Source organism: Mycosarcoma maydis, chromosome 1, assembly GCF_000328475.2.
Source record: "Mycosarcoma maydis chromosome 1, whole genome shotgun sequence".
NCBI classification, from domain to species: domain Eukaryota; kingdom Fungi; phylum Basidiomycota; class Ustilaginomycetes; order Ustilaginales; genus Mycosarcoma; species Mycosarcoma maydis.
The window spans coordinates 1,288,416-1,308,307 of NC_026478.1; the positions used below are offsets into that span (position 1 = coordinate 1,288,416).

The 19,892-nt window shown below is 53.6% G+C and overlaps 6 protein-coding genes across 6 annotated transcripts; 2 read left to right on the forward strand and 4 right to left on the reverse strand.

The window, feature by feature from the left end:
- Positions 1–377: 377 nt before the first annotated feature.
- Positions 378–3,710, reverse strand: UMAG_00454 (mannose-ethanolamine phosphotransferase MCD4; the record flags this gene model as incomplete). Its single annotated transcript, XM_011388017.1, has 1 exon — positions 378–3,710. The coding sequence occupies one exon, from the start codon at positions 3,708–3,710 to the stop codon at positions 378–380; it is 3,333 nt and encodes a 1,110-aa protein (XP_011386319.1).
- Positions 3,711–4,147: 437 nt separating this feature from the next.
- On the reverse strand, positions 4,148–5,218 carry UMAG_00455 (uncharacterized protein; the record flags this gene model as incomplete). The annotated part of the gene is made up of 1 exon (XM_011388018.1): positions 4,148–5,218. The coding sequence occupies one exon, from the start codon at positions 5,216–5,218 to the stop codon at positions 4,148–4,150; it is 1,071 nt and encodes a 356-aa protein (XP_011386320.1).
- Positions 5,219–6,684: 1,466 nt separating this feature from the next.
- On the forward strand, positions 6,685–9,879 carry UMAG_10116 (uncharacterized protein; the record flags this gene model as incomplete). Its single annotated transcript, XM_011388370.1, has 1 exon — positions 6,685–9,879. One exon carries the CDS (start codon positions 6,685–6,687, stop codon positions 9,877–9,879), a length of 3,195 nt encoding a protein of 1,064 aa, XP_011386672.1.
- A 125-nt stretch (positions 9,880–10,004) lies between these two features.
- Positions 10,005–14,687, reverse strand: UMAG_12154 (uncharacterized protein; the record flags this gene model as incomplete). Its single annotated transcript, XM_011388545.1, has 1 exon — positions 10,005–14,687. The coding sequence occupies one exon, from the start codon at positions 14,685–14,687 to the stop codon at positions 10,005–10,007; it is 4,683 nt and encodes a 1,560-aa protein (XP_011386847.1).
- A 696-nt stretch (positions 14,688–15,383) lies between these two features.
- Positions 15,384–16,307, forward strand: UMAG_00458 (bifunctional precorrin-2 dehydrogenase/sirohydrochlorin ferrochelatase MET8; the record flags this gene model as incomplete). Its single annotated transcript, XM_011388019.1, has 1 exon — positions 15,384–16,307. One exon carries the CDS (start codon positions 15,384–15,386, stop codon positions 16,305–16,307), a length of 924 nt encoding a protein of 307 aa, XP_011386321.1.
- A 203-nt stretch (positions 16,308–16,510) lies between these two features.
- UMAG_00459 (condensin subunit YCG1) lies at positions 16,511–19,639 on the reverse strand (the record flags this gene model as incomplete). The annotated part of the gene is made up of 1 exon (XM_011388020.1): positions 16,511–19,639. The coding sequence occupies one exon, from the start codon at positions 19,637–19,639 to the stop codon at positions 16,511–16,513; it is 3,129 nt and encodes a 1,042-aa protein (XP_011386322.1).
- Positions 19,640–19,892: the final 253 nt, after the last annotated feature.

Below are 19,892 nucleotides of genomic sequence, written 5' to 3' on the forward strand. Positions count from 1 at the left end.
TGGTAGTAAGAAGCGAAAGCATTTGCCATCCAGCGCTGAGCAGGCTCGGTCGAGTGAGATCGAAGGTGGTGGTGTAAAGCAAAACTGATCAGCGTCCTCCTGCTACAAAATGAGCGTCTGTGCGCGCTGAAAGCCGCGTGTGTTGCTGCGCACGATTTTCAGGGTCCACTCATCCATAACGTTTTCCCAAAGACTCATTCACGATTTCACGCCAATCTCCAATCATGACTAGAACCCACAAATCACGACATGAGCTGTCATTCTGCTCGTACAGCAACGCCTAGAACAATGAACTCTTCATTGACATCTTGAGTTGAGGTGATCCTGAGACGGCCAGATCTATCAAATTCAAGCAGGGTCGGTTGCAGCAGCGTACGTCACCCGAGAATAGCAGAGCTTGCTGCTGCCAGCGCAAGCATGAAGATCTGCAGCAAATTAGCCATGACGAAATGTGTGATTGTCTGTCCAATCTCTAACCAGCTTCCTTGGCTCTTGACAGCGAACAAAAAGTTGAGGGCCAGCACGTCTGCTGCAATACCAGCTCCGAAGACCAAACTGAAAGCAGAGTCGAGACCAAGACCTCCCGGAGAGGTATCGCCGAGCAACTTGAAGCCTCGATCCATTGTTTTTGGCATCCCAGCAGTGGCAGTAAGTGGGAGGCTGGTTGCCAGGAGTGAGAAGATCGCGTTAAGGATGAGGAACGGTACGAGAATCTTGAGAATCAGCAGTGTGGCCATAAGGAATGGGTTGAATATCGGTACGAGGCGGTACACTGGTGAAAGGTAGAATGAGGAGATCGACGCGATGTTGCCTGTCCCAAAGAAGCCGACGTGAAGGAAGAAGAGATAGAAAAGGCTGACCCTCAGCTCTGGTAGCTGCAGCAATCTTTCCGTTTGTCCTGCTCGTACTCCTTCGAGCTGAGATTCGTGAAGCGACCCTTCCATCTTGGCCCAGATGAGCAATGTCACCGCATAGCAGCCAAAGAACAATACTTCGTCCCGCAGCGAGAGAAGTACAAAAACCGGAGCGAATGCGAAAACAACGATTGCCAAGCGTTGACTACTTGACTGTCTGATTTTTGCTCTGTGAGGTGCGTCTCCCTCTGCCCCAATTGAGATGGCCCGACTAAAGCCATATGTAAACGGAAAGACGAGACACGTGGCAAGACAGATCCACGCCAGCACCTGAGTCGCGAATGGAAGTCCCTGCTTGAGTTGCAGTGACCTTGCTGAGATGGCTGTTGTAATGGCGGTGATGACGAGCACAGCCAACTGCACACGGAGCGTTCGCAAAGTGTGAAGAAGATGTAGTGAGTGCGCATCTGCGATCGCTTGTCCAAACGCGTCATCATTTGTCGCCTGTGGAGTGAATGCAATCGGAAAAAAAAGGTGCGGACGAGTAATGACGAGACAGCCTGCAGCGAGGAACAAGGTAGCGCTCAGCATCAGCAAGGGTATGCTCTCCTCCTTGTTGACGTCGCCAATCGTGAAGAGACCGGTCATGAGACATGAAAGACCCCACACGAGGACAAGGCCCTCGTTGTCCGACTTGAAGTCGGCCGACAGAGCAAAGGCAGGCCAGGCAAAGCCGATCAGCACAAAGCCGATGAACCAGGCGACTCGATAAAGATACCCAATTGCCATGAGCTCCATCATCCCGAGGCTCGATACCACCATGATCACTGCCTTGATTTTGGAGGTGCCTCCGTTGGACCGTGAGATGTGTTGATAGGCCGCAAATAGAATGGGCGTTTCATCAAGAATACGACCCCAGAATAAGAACGCCAGAGCGGCGTAGAGGTAGTATGATATAGGCATCTCCTGCGCAGCAAATAGTGCAAACATTGCCCCTGAAAGTGGCGCGACCGCAACCTTGACGAAAGTTGGCCGCTTCTTAACGCCGGACAAGGAGCTAGAGATCAGGCCGTCTATCAACTCGTCTGGAAGCATGTAGTTGCGAAGCAAAAAGGTGAATGCGTACACCATGGAGCCTACATAGCCCATCGCGACAATCGAGCACAGCAACAGCCAGTCATACGTCTGCAGATAACGGTCACCTTCGATGGAATCGTCGATGAGCGCATTGCTCTGGATAACGGCTTGCTCGAACTGACCCTCTTGAATGTGAGCCAGGATTTGGGATACCCTTTTCTCGCCTGGATGCGCTTCTCCGATCCCTTGCGAGAGAGGAACGAAAGGCTTATACCGCACCATCCTTCTACCTCGCGCGTTGTGTTTCACTCGATAGGTCTCGAGCACTTGTTGAGCATTTGCAAGAAGCGCACGTGCTTTGTGCTCTTCGGGCAGATTTGTCAAATTGAGACGGAGGCGACCTTGCGAGTTGGCCGGGACCGGCACACCAAGCAATGTGGACATGAGCGGTGTGATGTCGGCCTGGTCGACGTCAGAACGGACAATATCATTGAGATGCCAATCGGCAAAGTAAGAATCCTGCTTTGCTTCAGCAATTGCCAGCCTTTTCTGCTGTGACGTGGCGGGTCTAGGTTCGCGCACTCCCGCTCCCCACACCACGAGTGGTGCGCGCGTGTTGTCTGGGTCACCATCACCATGGTTTCCTTTAACGCTCATACCATGATCAGCTGTGAACACGTAGGCAGTTCGCTCGTCGTTGTCGAAAAACTCGTTAATAAGCCGCTCGACCTCACGTGTGATTGCATCGACCACGATCGTGTTGCCGACATATTCTGGAGAGTTGGGACGGTAGGTATGACCTGTGGTGTCGAGACCTAGCAGATGAAGAAAGAAGACAGTACCTGGCTCTCGTATCTTTGCGTTGAGCGGCGCATCGTTGTGTGCTCGTTTGAGAAGGTCTTTGAAGCGGTCCAGGACCCACAAGTCTAAGTGACTGGCATCCTTGGTAAAGTCTTCGTCTTGCTCGTCGTAGGTCCACATGTCGACCCGGTCAGCTGCCGCTCCAACGGCAAACATGGGCACGATGTCAGGGGAGCCAAAAGCAAAGGAGTGGCTGGACTGGTTGAGGAGCGAGTCAAAGGCAATGGGATTGAGCTTCCATCCTTTCGTCACGGCACTGACGTCTTCGTACATGCCTGCAATCATGGCAACATGACCTGGCCTGCTCTCGGTAGGCACACGAGTATGACTGAGGCCCCACACACCGCGGTTTCTGGAAACGCTGCGCAGGAATGGCGCTGCAAAGGCAGAATCTGGGGCTTGACCTGACAGCTCTTGGGCATCTGTTATCAACTTGTTCGATTCGAGGGCGAGCGGGTACGGGTACGGTTGGCGTAGGGGATCCTTGGCGAACGATGTCCACGAGCCCAAAACGCCATCTTGACTATAGGAGGCATCTCGCGGTATTGACCATGTTGGCAAGAGTGGAGGAGAGTGCTTCTTGAAGAGAGTATCGGCACGCAGTCCGTCGCCGACAATCAGTACGAGACGCTTCGCGGGCGCTTGGAGATGGTCCGTGCTGGTATTGGTCGAGTGTTGAACGGTTCCTTTGACGCTGAAGCGGGGTTCAGGATGAACAACGGGCGAGGTGAAGTAGATGTCAAAGATGGATGAAATGTAGACGATATGAAACAACAGATTGAGGAGCAAGAAGCGGACCGGAGAGGTCTTGGCAGCCTTCTTGGCTTTGGTGGCAACAGCCGGAGGCCCTGCGTCGTAGCCAGAAGAGCGAGGCGGATCCGAAGCTGCCGGCACTCTGCCCGGCATCTCTTGAGCCATATCCACAGCCGAGGTTTTCTCCGGTGCCAAATGAAGTGAAGCCTCGAATAGCTTCGTCACCCGATCGAGAATCTGAGGATGATGGTTGAAAAAGGAAAAGCTGGTCCGGCCAAGGAGAAAAAGGTCGGAATGCTGGACCCTTACGAAAACAGTCGTGAACACCGGACTTTCAAGTTTGGCGAGGGTCCAAAAATGACCGAGGCGGTTCTCTCAGATGGCACACGCGTGATCACAAAGTGTGGATCGTGAATCGTGAATCGTGAATCGTGAATCATGAACTTGTGAACCGTGGATCGTGAATCGAGCTGATGATGACATATGCTCGTCGCTTTGAACCTTTCCAGAATTGATTGCGCATAGTCGTGAGTCTAGAATACAAACATACTTGTGGGTCACAGAGGAATTTATACGGGAACAGTTCTTGGCTGTAGCTCGCCTCATTGCTGCTTTTCGCTGTCGGATCGGATCTCGATACCGGGAGGCTTGCCGATCAGCTGTCCGATTTGCGCATAGAGCAAGAACTGACCACTGACGAGGAAAGCGGTCATGAGCACCCTTGTGCCTAGACCTGCCCAAATACCGACAGGACCAGTCTCGCCTGCCAAGCGGATGAGCTTGGTCATGGCGCTGCCCTTTCCTCCTCCTCCCTTGTTGATCTTGCTCAGCAGGGTGTCGGCGGGATGAGATAGAACGGCGGCAGCGACACCGGCAACCATACCACAACCGAGCTGAACGGTAACCTCGCCAGCCTTGCCATACTTTGCGCGCTCTTCTTTCGAGACGGTGGAGTCAACGACGGTGTGGGCCCATTCGTTGGTGACGAATTGACCAATGGCGTAAGGCACCTGCTTGCACAGGATGGGTGCGTAGCCGGCGTAGAATCCAGCCAAACCCTCTTCGGCGCCCATACGAGTGATGGCTGAAACGAGACCCTTTGCGTAGCCTCGTTCGGAAACAAGACGGATTCGAGCAGCCTCGAGCGGGGTGAGCAAGGTGGTTGCAATCACCTCTGCAGCCGAGGCACCACCCAAGTAAATGACCTGACGGTACTGTTGAGCGGCTTCGTGGCTGCCAGCCCAGTCCACCCCCTTCTTCTTGAAAAACTCGTATCCAGCAAACTTGGCACCGCCTTGGATGAGGTAACCGACAGCAGTGGGGCCAAAGCCAGTAAGAAGCCCAGCTGGGCCTTCGGTAGAGACAATCTTGCGTCCCATGGAGAGCATGGTCTCCTTGGATCCCTTGGGTTCGAGCTGAATACGTGTCTTGACGACGTCGATTGGAGTCATGGCTCCGTGGGTAAGGGTAGCACAAAGCGCACCCGAGGCGAAGAAACGCGCATAGTCACCAAGGCCAAAGGCAGGAGTCAAGGCGCCGGGCGCCATCTTGTATCCTGCAGACGAGTTGGACGAAGAGGCGCCATCATTGATGCCCAGACGACTCTTGACTTGCTCTTCTGAGATGGGTGGCAGCGGCGAATCTCGCGATCCTGCAGTCGTAGTGGTAGCCATTGCGGGGAGGCAGAGGAGGAGGCACGGGTTGACGATGAATCTGAGATGCTCGAGGCTGGATTGAAGCGACCAAAGAGCAAGCGAAGAAGATAGGTCTCGAGACGAGCAGATGAGGGCTTACGGAGAGAGCAAAAGCGGCCAAGAAAGGGACGCTGTCAGCGTCGAATGCTGCCAGAAAGGAATGGATACAAAGAGAACGATAGTGGGATGGAATGAAAATGGGGATGATGTTGGTTCTCGTCTCAAGATATAAGGGATAAGCGCCTGTCGGTCAGTGACATGAAACCGAATTGATACAGGCCATGAGTCAAAATTAGCCGACATCACCAAGCATGACAGTTGTGAGTTGTGAGTTTGTGACGTTGCTAATCGCGAATCTCGACTCAGTGATAGCTGCGGTAACTAAACCGTGAACGCTCACGGCTGCTTTTCGCATTCGCATTCCGCGAGGCACAAGCCAATCGTGAAATTTCAACAGACACGCAGGCGTGGGGCAACGAACTAGTTGATCAAGAATCTTCACAATCACGAATTGCCGGAATCCTTTGTCCGAAAACGGCGGAAGGCGCTATCGGAGCGGGTTCCAAAGACATTCGTGATTCGAAACCATCGCCGCGTTTTAGATCGAGGAAGAATCAATCTCCCGTGAGAGCCTTTGGAAGTTTGACCCTCTGACTCTGTGTTCGTATGCCAGTACGACAATCACGAATGTAATGTACAGTACATGTTTTCACCACGGATGCAATATTGAAGATGTCCGAGTTGGGGTTGAGACAGGCGACTGTGCTCGTGGTGCAAAAGATTTATGGCTGTCATCAACGCTTTGAGTCAACTGCGAGCGGTTCTATTTTCCGAACGATGACGTTGTCGCACATGTCAGCCGTCTGCTGCCGCTCCTGCCGCTCCTGCAGCTTGCTGAACTTGCGAAAAACAACATATTCGTAATTGACTCGCCGCACAGACCAGAAGTCGGGATGACTTGTTGACAATCCCCGATAAGCATGATCGGCTGACCGATGCAACTAGAACCCACCCTACTTTTCATATGAAACGCAGGAATCAGAATATTCGTGATTCAGGCTGGAATCGTGAATCACAGACTGATATTTGAAAAGGAATCTACGCGACTGCCTCTTGAGCTGCACAGAGTCACGAGTAACAAGTCGTGAGTACAGCTCGCAAGTGTCAATCACGAATCACGAATCACGAATCACGAATCACCAATCACGAATCGGCTGTGCACCTCGTCTGTTCACTTTCGCGTTGCTGAACATATGAACAGTACAGTCGTGAGTACATACAGAAAGGAGCCATTTTCGGCTCTGCGATCTTCTTCTAACCAAGTCGATTCCTTCGAGCTAAACCTACCGACATCTTCGACTGTAGAGATCTCGACACTCTGTCTTCCACTTTGTTGGATCGATTTCTGTACAGTGCACTCAGTATTCGGTCGAGCGAGAGGCAACATGGCGCAAAAGATCGAATCGGCTGGGCCAAACTCGCCCCCTGCTCTACGCACCAGAAAGCCCGGCGAAGTTCGTTCCAGGACTGGATGCTTGACGTGCAAACAGCGCCGCAAAAAGTGTGACGAAGAGTTTCGCATACGCCAGAATGGAGCGACGTCATGCAATCGATGTGCTGATCGTGGCATCCACTGCGAGCAGGGCACCACCACCACGCCTCAAAGGCCCGCACAACAGCGGCCATCGCCGTATCCAACATCAGCAGCCGCTTCTTCGAGTTCAACAAAGCTTCCATCTCGCGCTGTCCGCGGCCCAAGTGCTATGCAATACGCTCAACACGCTGCTCCGTTGCTTAGCGCACCCACATCTGCTGCTCCACTCGGTATCACATCCACCTCATATACATCCACCTTGGATCCAACACAACTCTGGTCTGGCTATGCACACTTTCCTATGCAGTCTTTCTCACAACCGCAGCTTCAAAACGCGCCTGCTTTTGCGGGTCTTCAGAATCCAGCCGTTGCAAACCAGCTGGCCTGGATGAGTCAGAATGCCGCTTTGCCGAATCGATCCACAGTCCGTTACAATCGTCCGAATATTTGGCCCATGGCGTCTTCAAACGCTGCTGTTGACTCGGCCAACACTACCGCCATTCAGAATGCATCTGGCAGCCTTCCTGCCCAGAACAACGCTGTTGACATGAACGCGCTCTTCAATCTATTCAACAGCAATCCTGCTGGCGCGCCCGCAGCAGCCAACGCAAACCGATGGAATCAAGCTTATACCGAAAGCATGGACAACATCATGCTCGACGACTTTGTCAGCGAGCTCATGAGCCTAATTGACCCTCTTGTCGGAGGTGAAGGCGCCTCCACTGTTCCTCAGACCTCGAGCAACACCCCGACCACAGGCGCACAAAAAGCGTCGCCTTACGAAACTCCGTCTACATTCCGGGCTACCCAAGAACCGTCGAGCATATCTTGTTCCGCAACCGGCGCGCAAACAACTGCTGCAAACCCGGCAGCGTCATCGACCACGCCGCAGAAGAGAAGCGTCAACCTGCACGACAATCCGGTGCTTGCTGATAAGCAACTCAAAGCAGGCAGCGGCAAAGCACCTCTTCCAGGCCGAGCTTCGAATCGATATCGCAAGCTTCTCGATTCTGACGCCATCGAGTCGCTACTGAGCAAGTACAGTCCTATCTACGAGCGTTTCTGGCATGCAACGCTCATGCTTCTCTCCAACAAGAAACGCCAGGCAGCCGTCGACTATCTGATGAGCGTCGTTCGTTCCAACAAAGCTTGTCGAGCCTCAGTGGTAGTAGTCTGTCTCGCTTATCACGAGCTCGTCCAGCGTATTCGCAAAGGCGCACAGAAAAGTATCGCCGATGCCAAACAGCCACAGCGTGAGCAGGAGACAGTACCACCCAGCTGGACCACCGTTGCTATCGATGCTGTGCAGCACAGTACAAGTGCAGCGGCCAGACCGCAAGACGGAATGACGGATACAACCATAAAGTTGTTTGAGCGCGATTCGGAGGAGGAAGAGGAGGAAGGTGCTTCGATCCGCTCCGACATTGCCGAAGACTCTGACCGAGATACGCCACCCTCGAATCCTCGTGATGAACAAGAGAGACGCGAAGACGATTCGGAAGACGATTTACCAGAAGAGATCAGCGTCATCTCACGCCATCCTTCCGGCGCGGATCGTTCTTTCTCCTCGACAAAATCTCAGCACAGTTCAGACCGCTATGGATCCACCAGCTTTTCACGTAGGCCCACCGACACTGCTCGATCCCCTCGTCCGTCTACACGCCCTAGTTTGACAGGCAAGCTCTCTACGGTGGAGGACAACATTTCCGAGATGGATGATCCATCGCGAGATGCATTTAAAGGCCAAGTGGTAGAAGAACATACGGTTGAACTGTGGTTCGACATTGCGCGTGCTGAACTTTCGCGCAGTCAGGAAGAGCTTACGCTGGACCAAGAGCTATGTGCCATTATCAATCTGCGTTGGGCGTGTTTATGCTTTGCAGGGGCGGAGAGAGCGAGGCAACTGACGGAAGAGTTGGGAAAAGTGATGGAGAGAGAAGGCATCGATCTGGTCCAAGCGGGAGAGGAAGAGAAGAAGGGCAGTTTTGTCAGCGCGATGCTGTTGACAGCGGTATATACAGATGTGCTGGATACGGTATCGGATCGAGGTAAACGGACGCATGTGACACTTGGTGACGCGAACACTAGACCTGCTGCGACTAGCAAACGTCTTCGTGTCAGCAGTGGGAATGGTCAAGCCAATGCATCGGCGGGTAAAACGGAACCGTTCTTCGGAAGGATCTCGCTGATCACGCTCGAGATGTTGACGTGTTTCAAGCTGATCTCTGATCTTTCGGCTGATGTATGGGGACCAATTTCGAGCTCGGCCACACATCCGACGAGGCCATCCGAGTCGCAAGTTGCCGAACGGTCCAGGGAGATCGAACGCAAGGTGATGTCACTTCCGCCTTGGTCTGATCCCAACACGTCGTCTTCGTTGCGCGTGAGAGCGTTTGCGCTACAGGAGATCTGGCGACAAACAGCGAGACTGTATCTGCTGCAAGCGGTGCATCGTCGAGGACCGCTGTTTCCCGAACTGCAGAATATCCTCCACGAAATCATCCGACTAGCCAAAATGGTCAAAGTGCAGGGCTTTTCGGTTGTTGCGCCTGGCCTCACCGAGACAACGCAGAGTCAAAGTGGATCGATTGGCTCGACTCATCGCACAGCACCACCCAACTATGTTGGCGGTCTAGCCTCCACGGACGCAACCGACGATGTTCGGGATGCCAACCACGCAGACCCAGCCATGAATGCATCTTACGGATGGTCATCACCATCGACTCTTCCATCTGACTCCCCCTCGGCCTCGGATCCAGACCATCCAGGTGAAGCCAGCTACGGTACAGCGCCTTTGCAGATGTGGCTCGACGTCGCCAGCTGGGAAATGTGCACCGTCTGGTTCCTGTGCTGCACCGTCTCTCTGACACGCGCAGACAGGCAGTTCTGCATTCACCATCTAGAGTCGAGTGGACTGGAGAGGGCCAACAGGGACAATATTCAGGTCATCAGGGATTATTGGGCCAAACAGGATGGAACGGGTTATACTTTGGATTGGTTCGATTTCATCAAGTCGACCGGTCGCAGTGTCGTGTTCGCATTTTAAGAGAGGCTCGAATCGACAGATTGTCTCGTCACTCACGACTAACTCCCATCCATCTTCTGCAGTGTGTGACATGAGTTGGCGTGTACACTTGCTTGAGACGATAGACACCTGATCTGAGGTCCAGATTACGCAGCCAACACCCAGGGCATGTCAAGCAGCGCCAATTCGACGTGTGCGTCCTTTCTTTTCGCACCTGACTGATCCGAGACCTTGCCGTTCACCTTGTCGAGCAATACGCGCATTTTAGGCCCTTGCTTCTCTACCTCGTAATACACGCGCGCATACGTATCATATAGGTCCTGAGTAAGTTGGGCGTACGCCAACAATTCCGAGGTTTCTTGCTCTGCCAGTGAATCCGGTGCTGTGTCGAGTAGCTGCACCGCGTGCGACAGGTACGTAAGGTGAAGGTGGAACAGGGAGCGTTGATCTTTGTCCCTGCGCGAGATGGTGGTCTGGATGGCATCGTGGATGAGCGCGAGCGCCGACGCAGGCTGCGTGGTAGACAACGATTTGATCGCGACGAGCAGTCTAATGACCGTGTCCAGACTGCACGTCTCGTTTTGCAGCACAGTCTCGAGCTCGGATTCGGCTGCGTCCAGCAAGTCGGCGTCTTGGCTAGCTAGCGCAAGCACGGCAAGCGCCAGAATCGATGCGACGTGAACCGAAGTGCCTTGCTCAGATTGGATATTGTTAAACAGCTGCGTTTTAACTTCTTCAATGGCCGAGCTACCTTTGCAGGCCCACAGGAGCTTTGCATACTGTAACGTTAGGTCGAAAGAGGTCGTGCCTGAGCTGCTCGTTTGCGCAGTGGTAATTGCTTGGCGCATGCCAATGAGAGCATCTTCGTGTTGGCCAGAGAAGTGACGTGATAGTCCAAGGCCCAGCTGAGCTTGGATCTTGGCGTCCAGAATGAGTTGCCTGTCAATCTTTTCGTCAGCTACATCATCGTTCTCGGATTGCTCTTCGTCGTCTTCGCCATCCAGAAGGCCGACAGCTGCTTCGAAGGCGCTTGCTGCGCCTTGATAGTCTCCTGCTGCTAAACGAATCCGACCGCGATTCGATTCGGCAATTGCGTACTGGTGTGCCACTTCGATCATCTCTGTTGCCTCGTATCTCTCTTCCAGCAACAAAGCTGCTTTTGAGATTCGGTCGATAGCCAAATCCATCTGTCCAAGCCTCTCTGACAAGAGAGCAGATAGATGCAAAGCGTCGATGTCGGTAGGTGAGATCGAAAGGTAAGCGGACATGGCGAACGATGCACTTGACAGCGTCGCTTCTGTAATGCGCGAGTCGGCTGCATTTGTAGCGGCGTGTCGTCGGAAAGCGTCAAACACGGCTTTACCGAGACAGTAGTCGGCTTCCTGCACGCTGCCCTCGGTCAGTGAGACGGCATGTTCAAACAAAACGCGTGAGGCACGGTGATCGCCAAAATGCTGCGCAATCAGCCCTTGCCCCACCCAAGCAGCACCGTAGTCGGGATCAACGGTCTGCGCCTTGATCAAGCTCTCGTTGGCCAGCTCGACGTCTCCGTGGTGGAGATACAGCAAACCGAGGTTGGTCCAGCCGACGGCACTCTTGGGTGCATTTTCGATGGCCCGAATGAAGCAGTGTTGGGCGAGCTTGACCGACGAGTGGAAAGTAAGGTTGCCAAGAAGCAGCCAGTACGCCTCCTGTCCAGGTTCGTGTCGGAGCGCTTGCTTGACCGATCCAATCGCTTGCAGTCGAGCCTGCGTGCTTTGCATTTCCGCGAAATCGACAACAGATAACGATGCGGGTGGCGATAGGAAAGGCTGCGACGAGGGTAAGAGCATGTCTCGCGAGGCACAGTAGAGCGACGTAGCGAGGTCGGCCCAGGCACTGCCTGCAACCTTTTCGTCAGAAGCATTGAGCACGACTCGCAGTTTGTATAGATAAACGCTGATCTGGAGCAATCGGAACGAAGAAAGCTTTGCGGCCCCGTCTGACACAGTCAACTTTTCGTAAGTGACAACGCTGATCGAAGGGAGCTTTGCGTCGGTCTCGAGCTCCCTTGCCAGTCGAAGAATCGGGCCTAGCTCTCCGCCACCATCGGCTGTCAGCAAAGAGGCAGCTTGACGCAGCCGGCCAAACCTGCTGAGGTGGAAAACAGCATCGGCAACAATCTTCCATGCTGAGCGTAAGTGCTTGTCGTGGTGGAGAAGAGTATGCGCTGCTTCTCGTATAGCTCTGTTTGCCGAACTCTCGGCTCGCTCAATGTAACATGTTGCCTTTTCCTGCCGAGACGACAGCAAGTAAGCGTTGCTAAGCGCAACCCTGACACCAAGTTCGTCGGGATGCTTGGCCAGAATGTCGGTAAAGGTCTCGACAGCTGTGGAGAAGTTTCCGAGCTCGAGGTGCACATCGCCAATGCTGTATCGAGCTTGCCAGCCGTCATCTTCAGGATCGCCATTGGCCTCGACTAGCTCGAGGCATTTGGCGAAACACTTGAGTGCTGCGATGTGCCTTCCCGCCAGCGCATACGCTTGACCGAGTCTCTGCCACGAGACCTGGTCATCCGGGTCTGCCCGCAAAGCGATCTGAAATGCGAGGATAGCGTCTTCGAAATGCTTCTTCGCGATCTCGACATTACCGATGGCTTTCCATGCCCACGCATTGCGGGAAAGGTGTCGCCTCGAAGCGTGCAGAGCTGCTGATGTGTGATCTCCAATCACAACAGCGCCACCTTCGCCCTCAATGGTTCTACGCGCGACAACCTCTACTAGGTCCCACTCTTGCTCCTCGGCGAACCCGACTGCAAGTCTTCTAGCAGCTTCGTCTTCGCGGGAATCGAGCTCGAAAGCTTTCTGGAAACACTTGCTTGAACGTTCCAAATCTGGCGGTTCCAACACGTCTTGGTAATAGAAGCCGAGAGATGTGTAGGCGGGAGCAAATGCAGGGTTGCGTTTGAGAGCTGTGATGAAAGCGGTGAATGCATGTGCGGGATTGGTGCGATACTCGTCACCCATGAGCCAAAGGCACCGTCCAAGGCGCCACCAAAGCTTGGCTCGCAGACCGGCAGATGCACCTTGGTATGCGACTGGATCCACTTTCTCCAGAATCGTCTCCAATTCCTGCTTTGCTTTCTCCAAATTGCCGATGTTGACATCACACCATGCGACTTCAATCCAAGCTTCCTGGTCGGGATGGTGGCTGAGCGAGAGGAGCCGCTCGATGCGATACCTGTAGTCACCGGAATCTTGCGCAGCGACGAGAGTGCGCACATTTTCAAATATCGTACGGGCAGATTCCCACCGATCTGAGCGCTGTTCGATGTAGGCCTTAGCCAATAGGGTATCGATGTCGGAAGAAATCACCTGTAGCGTGCTCTCAGCCAGTCGAGAGGCACGAGCATGATGCTGAGGCGGATGTAGGTGGGTGAGAGCTGACAAGAGTGTCTTAGAGATACCGATGCGACACTGCTCGAGATCGACAGCACTTTCGGCCTCGATGCGACTGACAACGTGTAGTGCAGAGCTTGCCACCTCAGAAGCGGATTGAAAGTCGTGATCAAGAAGATAGAAGGTGGCAGCAATGCGATGGGCAAGAATCGAGTCAGGGCATTCCTCGAGACCATCGATGGCAAGGTTGAGCAAGTCGTCCAGGTTTTGAGGGAGTGGGATTTCTGTATCGGCGCGTTCCTCCTCTTCCTTGATTTCGTGAAGGAACTGTTCGTCCTTGATCAGCAGCAAATAGGCTCGATATGCTTTGGTGCGACCCGATCGTGGGAAGAGTGTGACAAACTTGCGAATCAGTTCGAGTCTCAGATCTGCAAGCGAGAAAAGCGGACGCCACTCGAGATCGATGCTCCACGCCAATTCGTCAGGTCGACCAATAATGACCATGCCGGATGCGAGCTTCAGGACTTCGTCTCGCAAAGCGCGCTTCGACTCGTCCTGCTGTTGCTCGGCCTGCTGCTGCTTCTCTTGCTGCTGCCGGTCCACCGCTGCTGTACCTGTAGGCGCGTTGCCGCTTGTCAGTTGCTTTGGTGGGAACGAGGTGAGAAGAGCATAACGATGTCGTAGCAATTTAGCTTCCACCTCGATTCGAAGCTCGTCTTCTGCCTTGGGATGTGCTAAGATCTGCTCGTAGAAGTATGGAAGCCGTGAAACCGAGTAAGCCTCTAGACGGACCTCTTTGATGAGCGCCTCCTTGCCCTTGTTAGCACCATCGAGACGCATCCTTCGCTTATCTACCTCCTTCTGTATGGTATCAGCCTCCCACTTTTCGGACAAGTGGATTATTTCGAGCAGTGTGTCCAGACTCGTGACATAAATGGCCATCTGTGTGTCGAAGGTGGTTGTCTTTTCCGGCTGGGTCTGGTCTGGTGGGTCTAGCGTTGAAATACAGGGGTAGTACTTGGAGTCGGGAAGCAGCAGTTCCAAAGTATCGATCACACGCTTGCGCCCGCCTTCTTCTCGTTCCAGCGCAAGCAGACGCTGTAGGGTTTCCGCACACTTTGTTGCATCTCCTGCGTCGTTGTAAAGATCCATGAGCTTGTAAAGCACATCTCGCAACTTGTCCCAGCTCTTGCGTTGATCGTAAAATTTCTGTAACCCTTGCCATGCTAGCAACTGTGTTGGTTGATCGCGTGTTGCTGAGATGTAGGCTGCTTCTGACTCGTCAAACTTTTCCTGGTTCAGCAAGGCGAGACCGAGAAAGACATTGGCGTTGTAGTTACACCTTTCTTGCTCTAGTACGCTCGTTGCAGCTTCGGCAGCTGCCTGCCACTCCTTTTTGGCCAACGCATCGCGAGACTGCTTAAGCTTCTGCTTTACGTATGCGGAAGACATGCCGAAGGTGGGATATCAGAGAAACACTGACTGTGTCTTGTTGTTTGATTGCCCCTGAATCTAGTGCTCTCTCGGTCACAAGGAAGTTGGTGGTGGCAGCGATGCAAGTCAGCCGAGTGTACGAAGCAGAAGACAGGGTATAAAGTGTGATGGTTCAGAGTGCGGGCAGATGTGAGCAATTTACGATTCATGATTCGTGATTGTGATTTCTTCTTGAACCAGACTCACGACTCACGCGACTCGTGACTCTGACTGATCCGCGCGCTTCCTCCACTTTTTCTGATTTGTCACACGTTGCCGCCAACATACTCACAACTCACACTGTACCGCATACTGCGGTGCTGTCTGGAGTCCTGCGCTCTTCTTGGTTTGTCCCTTCACCTTCTTGCGCAGGAAACCATCCACAACCCGCTTTCAAAGCTGTGGCCTGTTCGGTCTTCCTGTTGGCCGACTAACGACGGTGATTCATGATTCTGATGTATACAAGCGCATGACAGCAAGCATGCTGAACTAGACGTTGTACGAGGGGTCATCACGTGACTAGTGCAGCTGCAGGCTCAATGCACACTCGTGACAAAAGATTTCATGGCTATCTTAATTTCCAGATTTCCTCCACGATAAGCAGGCTTTGTATCCTTGATCGTCACCGACTCCATCCATCGACAGGCTCTGTTCGACGTTACCTTGCCGCGCAGAATGGCATCACGTAATCCATCAAAGAAGCCGGTGCAGAATGAGGTGGACAAGTATCCGCGTATTTGTCCCGGAGGTGGGTTGCTCATTGCATGGCAACTCAAGGGCAAGAAGGTGCTCATCGTTGGTGGCGGGCCTGTAGCGGCGGGTCGACTGGTCAACGTGCTCGATGCGGACGCTATTCTGGACGTCATGTGTCCCTCTTCCGGTCTATGCGACGAAATGCGTTTTCGCATCTACACCGAAAAGGTGGTCGCTAACTACATCGATGCCATGTACGACGAATCCTCTCCTGAAACGCTCGATCAATACGATATGGTGCTCACTGCTATCGACGACATCGAACTGTCCAAGAAAATTTGCTACCAGTGTCGTGCTCGACGCATCCCTGTCAACGTAGCCGATGTCCCTCCAGAGTGCGATTTCTACTTTGGTTCTCTCATTCGCAACGGTCCTCTCCAGGTCATGGTATCCACCGGTGGGCAAGGCCCCAAAATTGCCTCACAAACACGCCAAAAGATTCAAGCTGCTATCCCCAAGAATGTCGGTCAGGCCATCATGAATGTTGGAAAGCTACGAGCCATGTTGCGAAAGCGCGCTCCCAGCGCCGACATTGGCGCAAGAAGGATGAGATGGATGATCGAGGTGTGCGAGAAATGGAATTTGGACGAGATCTGCACCATGACAGAGTCAGATATGCTCAAAATCCTCGACGGCTGGGAGTCTGGTTATGTTCCAAGCTATAAGCAGGTAAAGGGTGGATGGCCGTTTCTGCCATCGGATGTCAGGATAAAGAAGGCTCTGTTTGGTACGTGTCCCGTGGTCGGCTACCCGAGTCCTTATCTGACTGGATTGGCGGGTTTGCTATTGGGTGCGGGGGTGACAAGTGCCGTTTTCTTGTCGAAAGGACTCCAGCGTTCTTCATAGCCACAGTAGTTAGTCGTAAGTGTAGTGTAGGTTTCGTTGTCACCCGCCACGTGCTTCTGTGTGCATGTTAAAACTCACACCTTACTGGCTCGACACGTGCACGTAGGTGACCAAAGAACGTGAACTGATTCGTGATTTCCGAGTCAAGACCAAAAAAAGCAAACAGCAGACACCAAAGTATATCTTTGACTCATGCAGAGTCTCTACTCGTCCTCGTCCTCGTCCTCGTCCTCGTCCTCTTCCTCTTCCTCTTCGGCCCCCTCTTTTCCGTCTTCATCCTCGCTTTCATCGTGGTGCTTTCGGCTCTTCTTGCTCGAAGCAGCTTCTGAGGATCGGGCCGAAGCAGTCCCCTTTGAGGTCGACTTGCGGCTCGTCTTGGTGGCAGACTTGATCGAAGAATGCGAATATGCTTCGATGATGTCGTCCAGGTCCACCCGGATTGTAGCAAAGAAACTCTTCAACCCGTCAAATGCAGACGTAGAATCCAGATCGAGGCCATCGAGACCAGCTTGGACCTGGGCAGAGTATGCCTTAGCAAAAGTGGTCTCGAATCTTGCGAGCGCATTCTTTGTCACTGTATCTGTGATCTCGTTGAGCTCGTGCAAACCTGTGAGCACGATCAGCATTTCTTGCACCTTGACATCGTCGAGTTCTTGCGGAAGGAACAGCTTTCCAAGCAACTGACACATAACTTTGCGATCTTTGCAATCCTTGGTGTCCTCGATCGTGTACATGGCTTTGATCAGCTCGATGGCCACGTCAATGTGGACAGTCTCGTCGCGCACTTGACCAGCTCGCGTCATGACCTTGTCTGGATCCGTCCAATCCAGAAGCTGTAATCCCACTTGGGTGGGCGTAACCATCTCTTGATCCTCGTCCTTCTCTTCGTAGACCTCGGTCAGAACCTGCAGTATGGAGACAAAGACTCGCTGCAAACAACGCTGATTTCGACTCGAAGAGCCACAGTAGACGGGCAGGAAGTACGAGAGGCACTGTCGGAGCTCTTGATTGTCGACGGTCTCGGGGGACATGTAGATGAGCACCAGACTCTTGAGCGCTTCGTCGTCGTCGACCATGCCCGTCAGCATGAGCTTGGCCATGCCCTCGCAAGCCGCGCTCTGAACTGCAGCATCTTCGTCCTCGAGCAAGCTGAGCAGGTACGAGATGATCTGGAGCTTGGCCATCTCCTCTCCGGCTGGATTGCGCGAGCAGAGGTACGGAATCGTGTGGTTGATGAGCAAGTCGAATACGGCCTGCACCGCGCGCATCTTGATCTGTCCATCGGCACGTTGGACTTGATCAATGAACAGCGGAAACGAGTCGAGGGCCAGCTTGCGGTCGAGCAGGCAGCATAGGGCGAGACATACCAGTCCCAGCTCGCGAACCGGTGCATCCTTGGAGCGTACAGCAGGAGCGATGAGCTGTGGAATGAGACCGTGGAAGGCTGTGTTCTCATGCAAAGCTCCTACGACTCGCTCTAGCATGGCTCGAACAATGGTGAGGCAGCGGTGCTCAGTGACCAGCGCATCTTGGGATGGCGACGAGCTCTCCTTAGGCTTGAGCGACTTGCGTGGCTTCTTGCGAGCAAGCGGCGTACCATCGACGCTCATAGTGTCGTCCACCTCGCTCTCGTCATAATCGAGCGCCTCGACGTCGTCTTCGACGCCAAGATCCAGCACAATTTCAACAATGATGCGCATAAAGTCTTTTTGTGTGGTGAGCTTGAGCAGCACATCCAGGCAGCCAGGCACCAGGTCTTCGGGCAGCCCGACGTCGGAGATCATTTCGCGGACCAGACCAAACATCTTGTTGCGACCGGCTTCGTCACCGTAGTCCGAGGCAAGACCGATACCGAGCAGTTGAGAGACGACAAAGGTCTTGTTGCGAATGGTGAAGAGAGCGATCTCGGCCTCATCTTCGGAAACCAATGTACTGTTAGCTATCACATTGTATTGCTGGATAAGTTGTACCAGCTCACCGTACTCTTTCTGAATGCGGAAAGCCAGAGCGGTGACAACCGGCAGGCATTCTTCGAGTCTACGGTCGTTCTTGGTGCGTTTAAAGTAGTCAACAAAGACGCGTGCCAGGAACGCGGTCGAGGGCGACAGATTGGCCCAGAATTCGTCGGAATCGAACGAGACCTGAGCGACGAGAGCCGGACGGCTCTCCAAGATGCTGAGAAGTGCTGCTTCGATGTGCTTGGAAGCGACCACGTCGAATTGGTTGAGGAATACAACAAGGTCGCCTCCGCAGGCGTCAAACCAGGAGATGACGAGCTTCTGGGCGGCACGCTTGACGCTGGGTTCTCGCTCTCCCATACCAATACGAACAACTTCGCCGGCCGAGTCAATGTCGAGGCCGAGACGAGACGGCCCGGCCTGAGAAGAGGCTGCAGCCTCGAGCGTCTTGCTTTGCGCCTTGAGGAGCATGGACAGACTACCAAGATAGACGCAACGGCGATTGATGGGATCAATGTCTCGTAGACGCTCGAGAAGGAGCGAAGAAGTCTCCTTGTTAGGATTCAGGTTGAAAAGAGCAGCTCGTCGCACTTCGGCGCTGGGGTCGAATCGCAGCGTCTCGATGAGGGCGTTTTTGATCTCCTCGGAGTCTTCGTCTCCATCATCGTCAGCGGTCTGAAGCTTAGTCAAGGCAATGACGGCTTGAACACGTACTGCGGACTCCTTGTCTCTCGCACGGTTGAGGAGGAACGACTTGAGCGTTTGGAAGAGCTTCTCGTCGAGTGCTTCAAGGCCGTTGATGAGGAGAGCGATGCAGCCGCAGCAGCGAAGACGCACGTTCTTGTTCTTGGACACAGACCCTTTGAGAAGGTGCTTGAGCAGGAGCGAGGTGAAACGAGTAGCTGTGGTATCTTCCTCTTCCTCATCGTCATCCTGATCTTCGAGCTCTCCTGCTGCTTGGCCGGATGCGGCCTTGTCAGCACGAGCTTGAAGGCGGAACTGTTCCTGCGCATACGTGACGTAGCCAGCGACGAACTTGCATACGCGGTCTGCGTTGGGCACGCCCTTTTTGACAGGCAGAACACGGTCGAGACAGCCGACAAAGATTTCGTTGAACACCTTTTCACCGATGGGTCGTACGCGACCATCCGATGCAGGTTCGACGATCGATGAGACTTTGAGGTGGATGCGATGAAGAGACACGATGTTCTTTCGGTGGTTGGCAAGGCTATGCTGAGCCTGTTGGAAGTGGGGTGGAATCGAGGCGTGCAGTGCGATAAGCGTAGGGTCGGTGATCTCTCGACGGGGCTTTTGGACTTCCTCACGAGAAGCACGACTGGCGGCTAATGACCTCGACGCAACGGCGACAGGCATATTGGGAAGGTAACGTTGCAGCGAGCAGCGGAGGTGATGGTGGTAGAGCCGCAAACGACCAAAGGCACGAGACAGCGCTGAAAGCCTTTGGCTGGATTGTTTCGTTCACCTTGTGATTGAGCAACACACGTGATTTCTCTTGTGCTTTGGGCTCGTTCTGCGACGCGTCTTTGACGACAGCCATCTGCTGCGCTCAGCATTGAGTCTAGCGTGAATCATTTATATGAATCCTATGAAATATGGATTTCTTTCT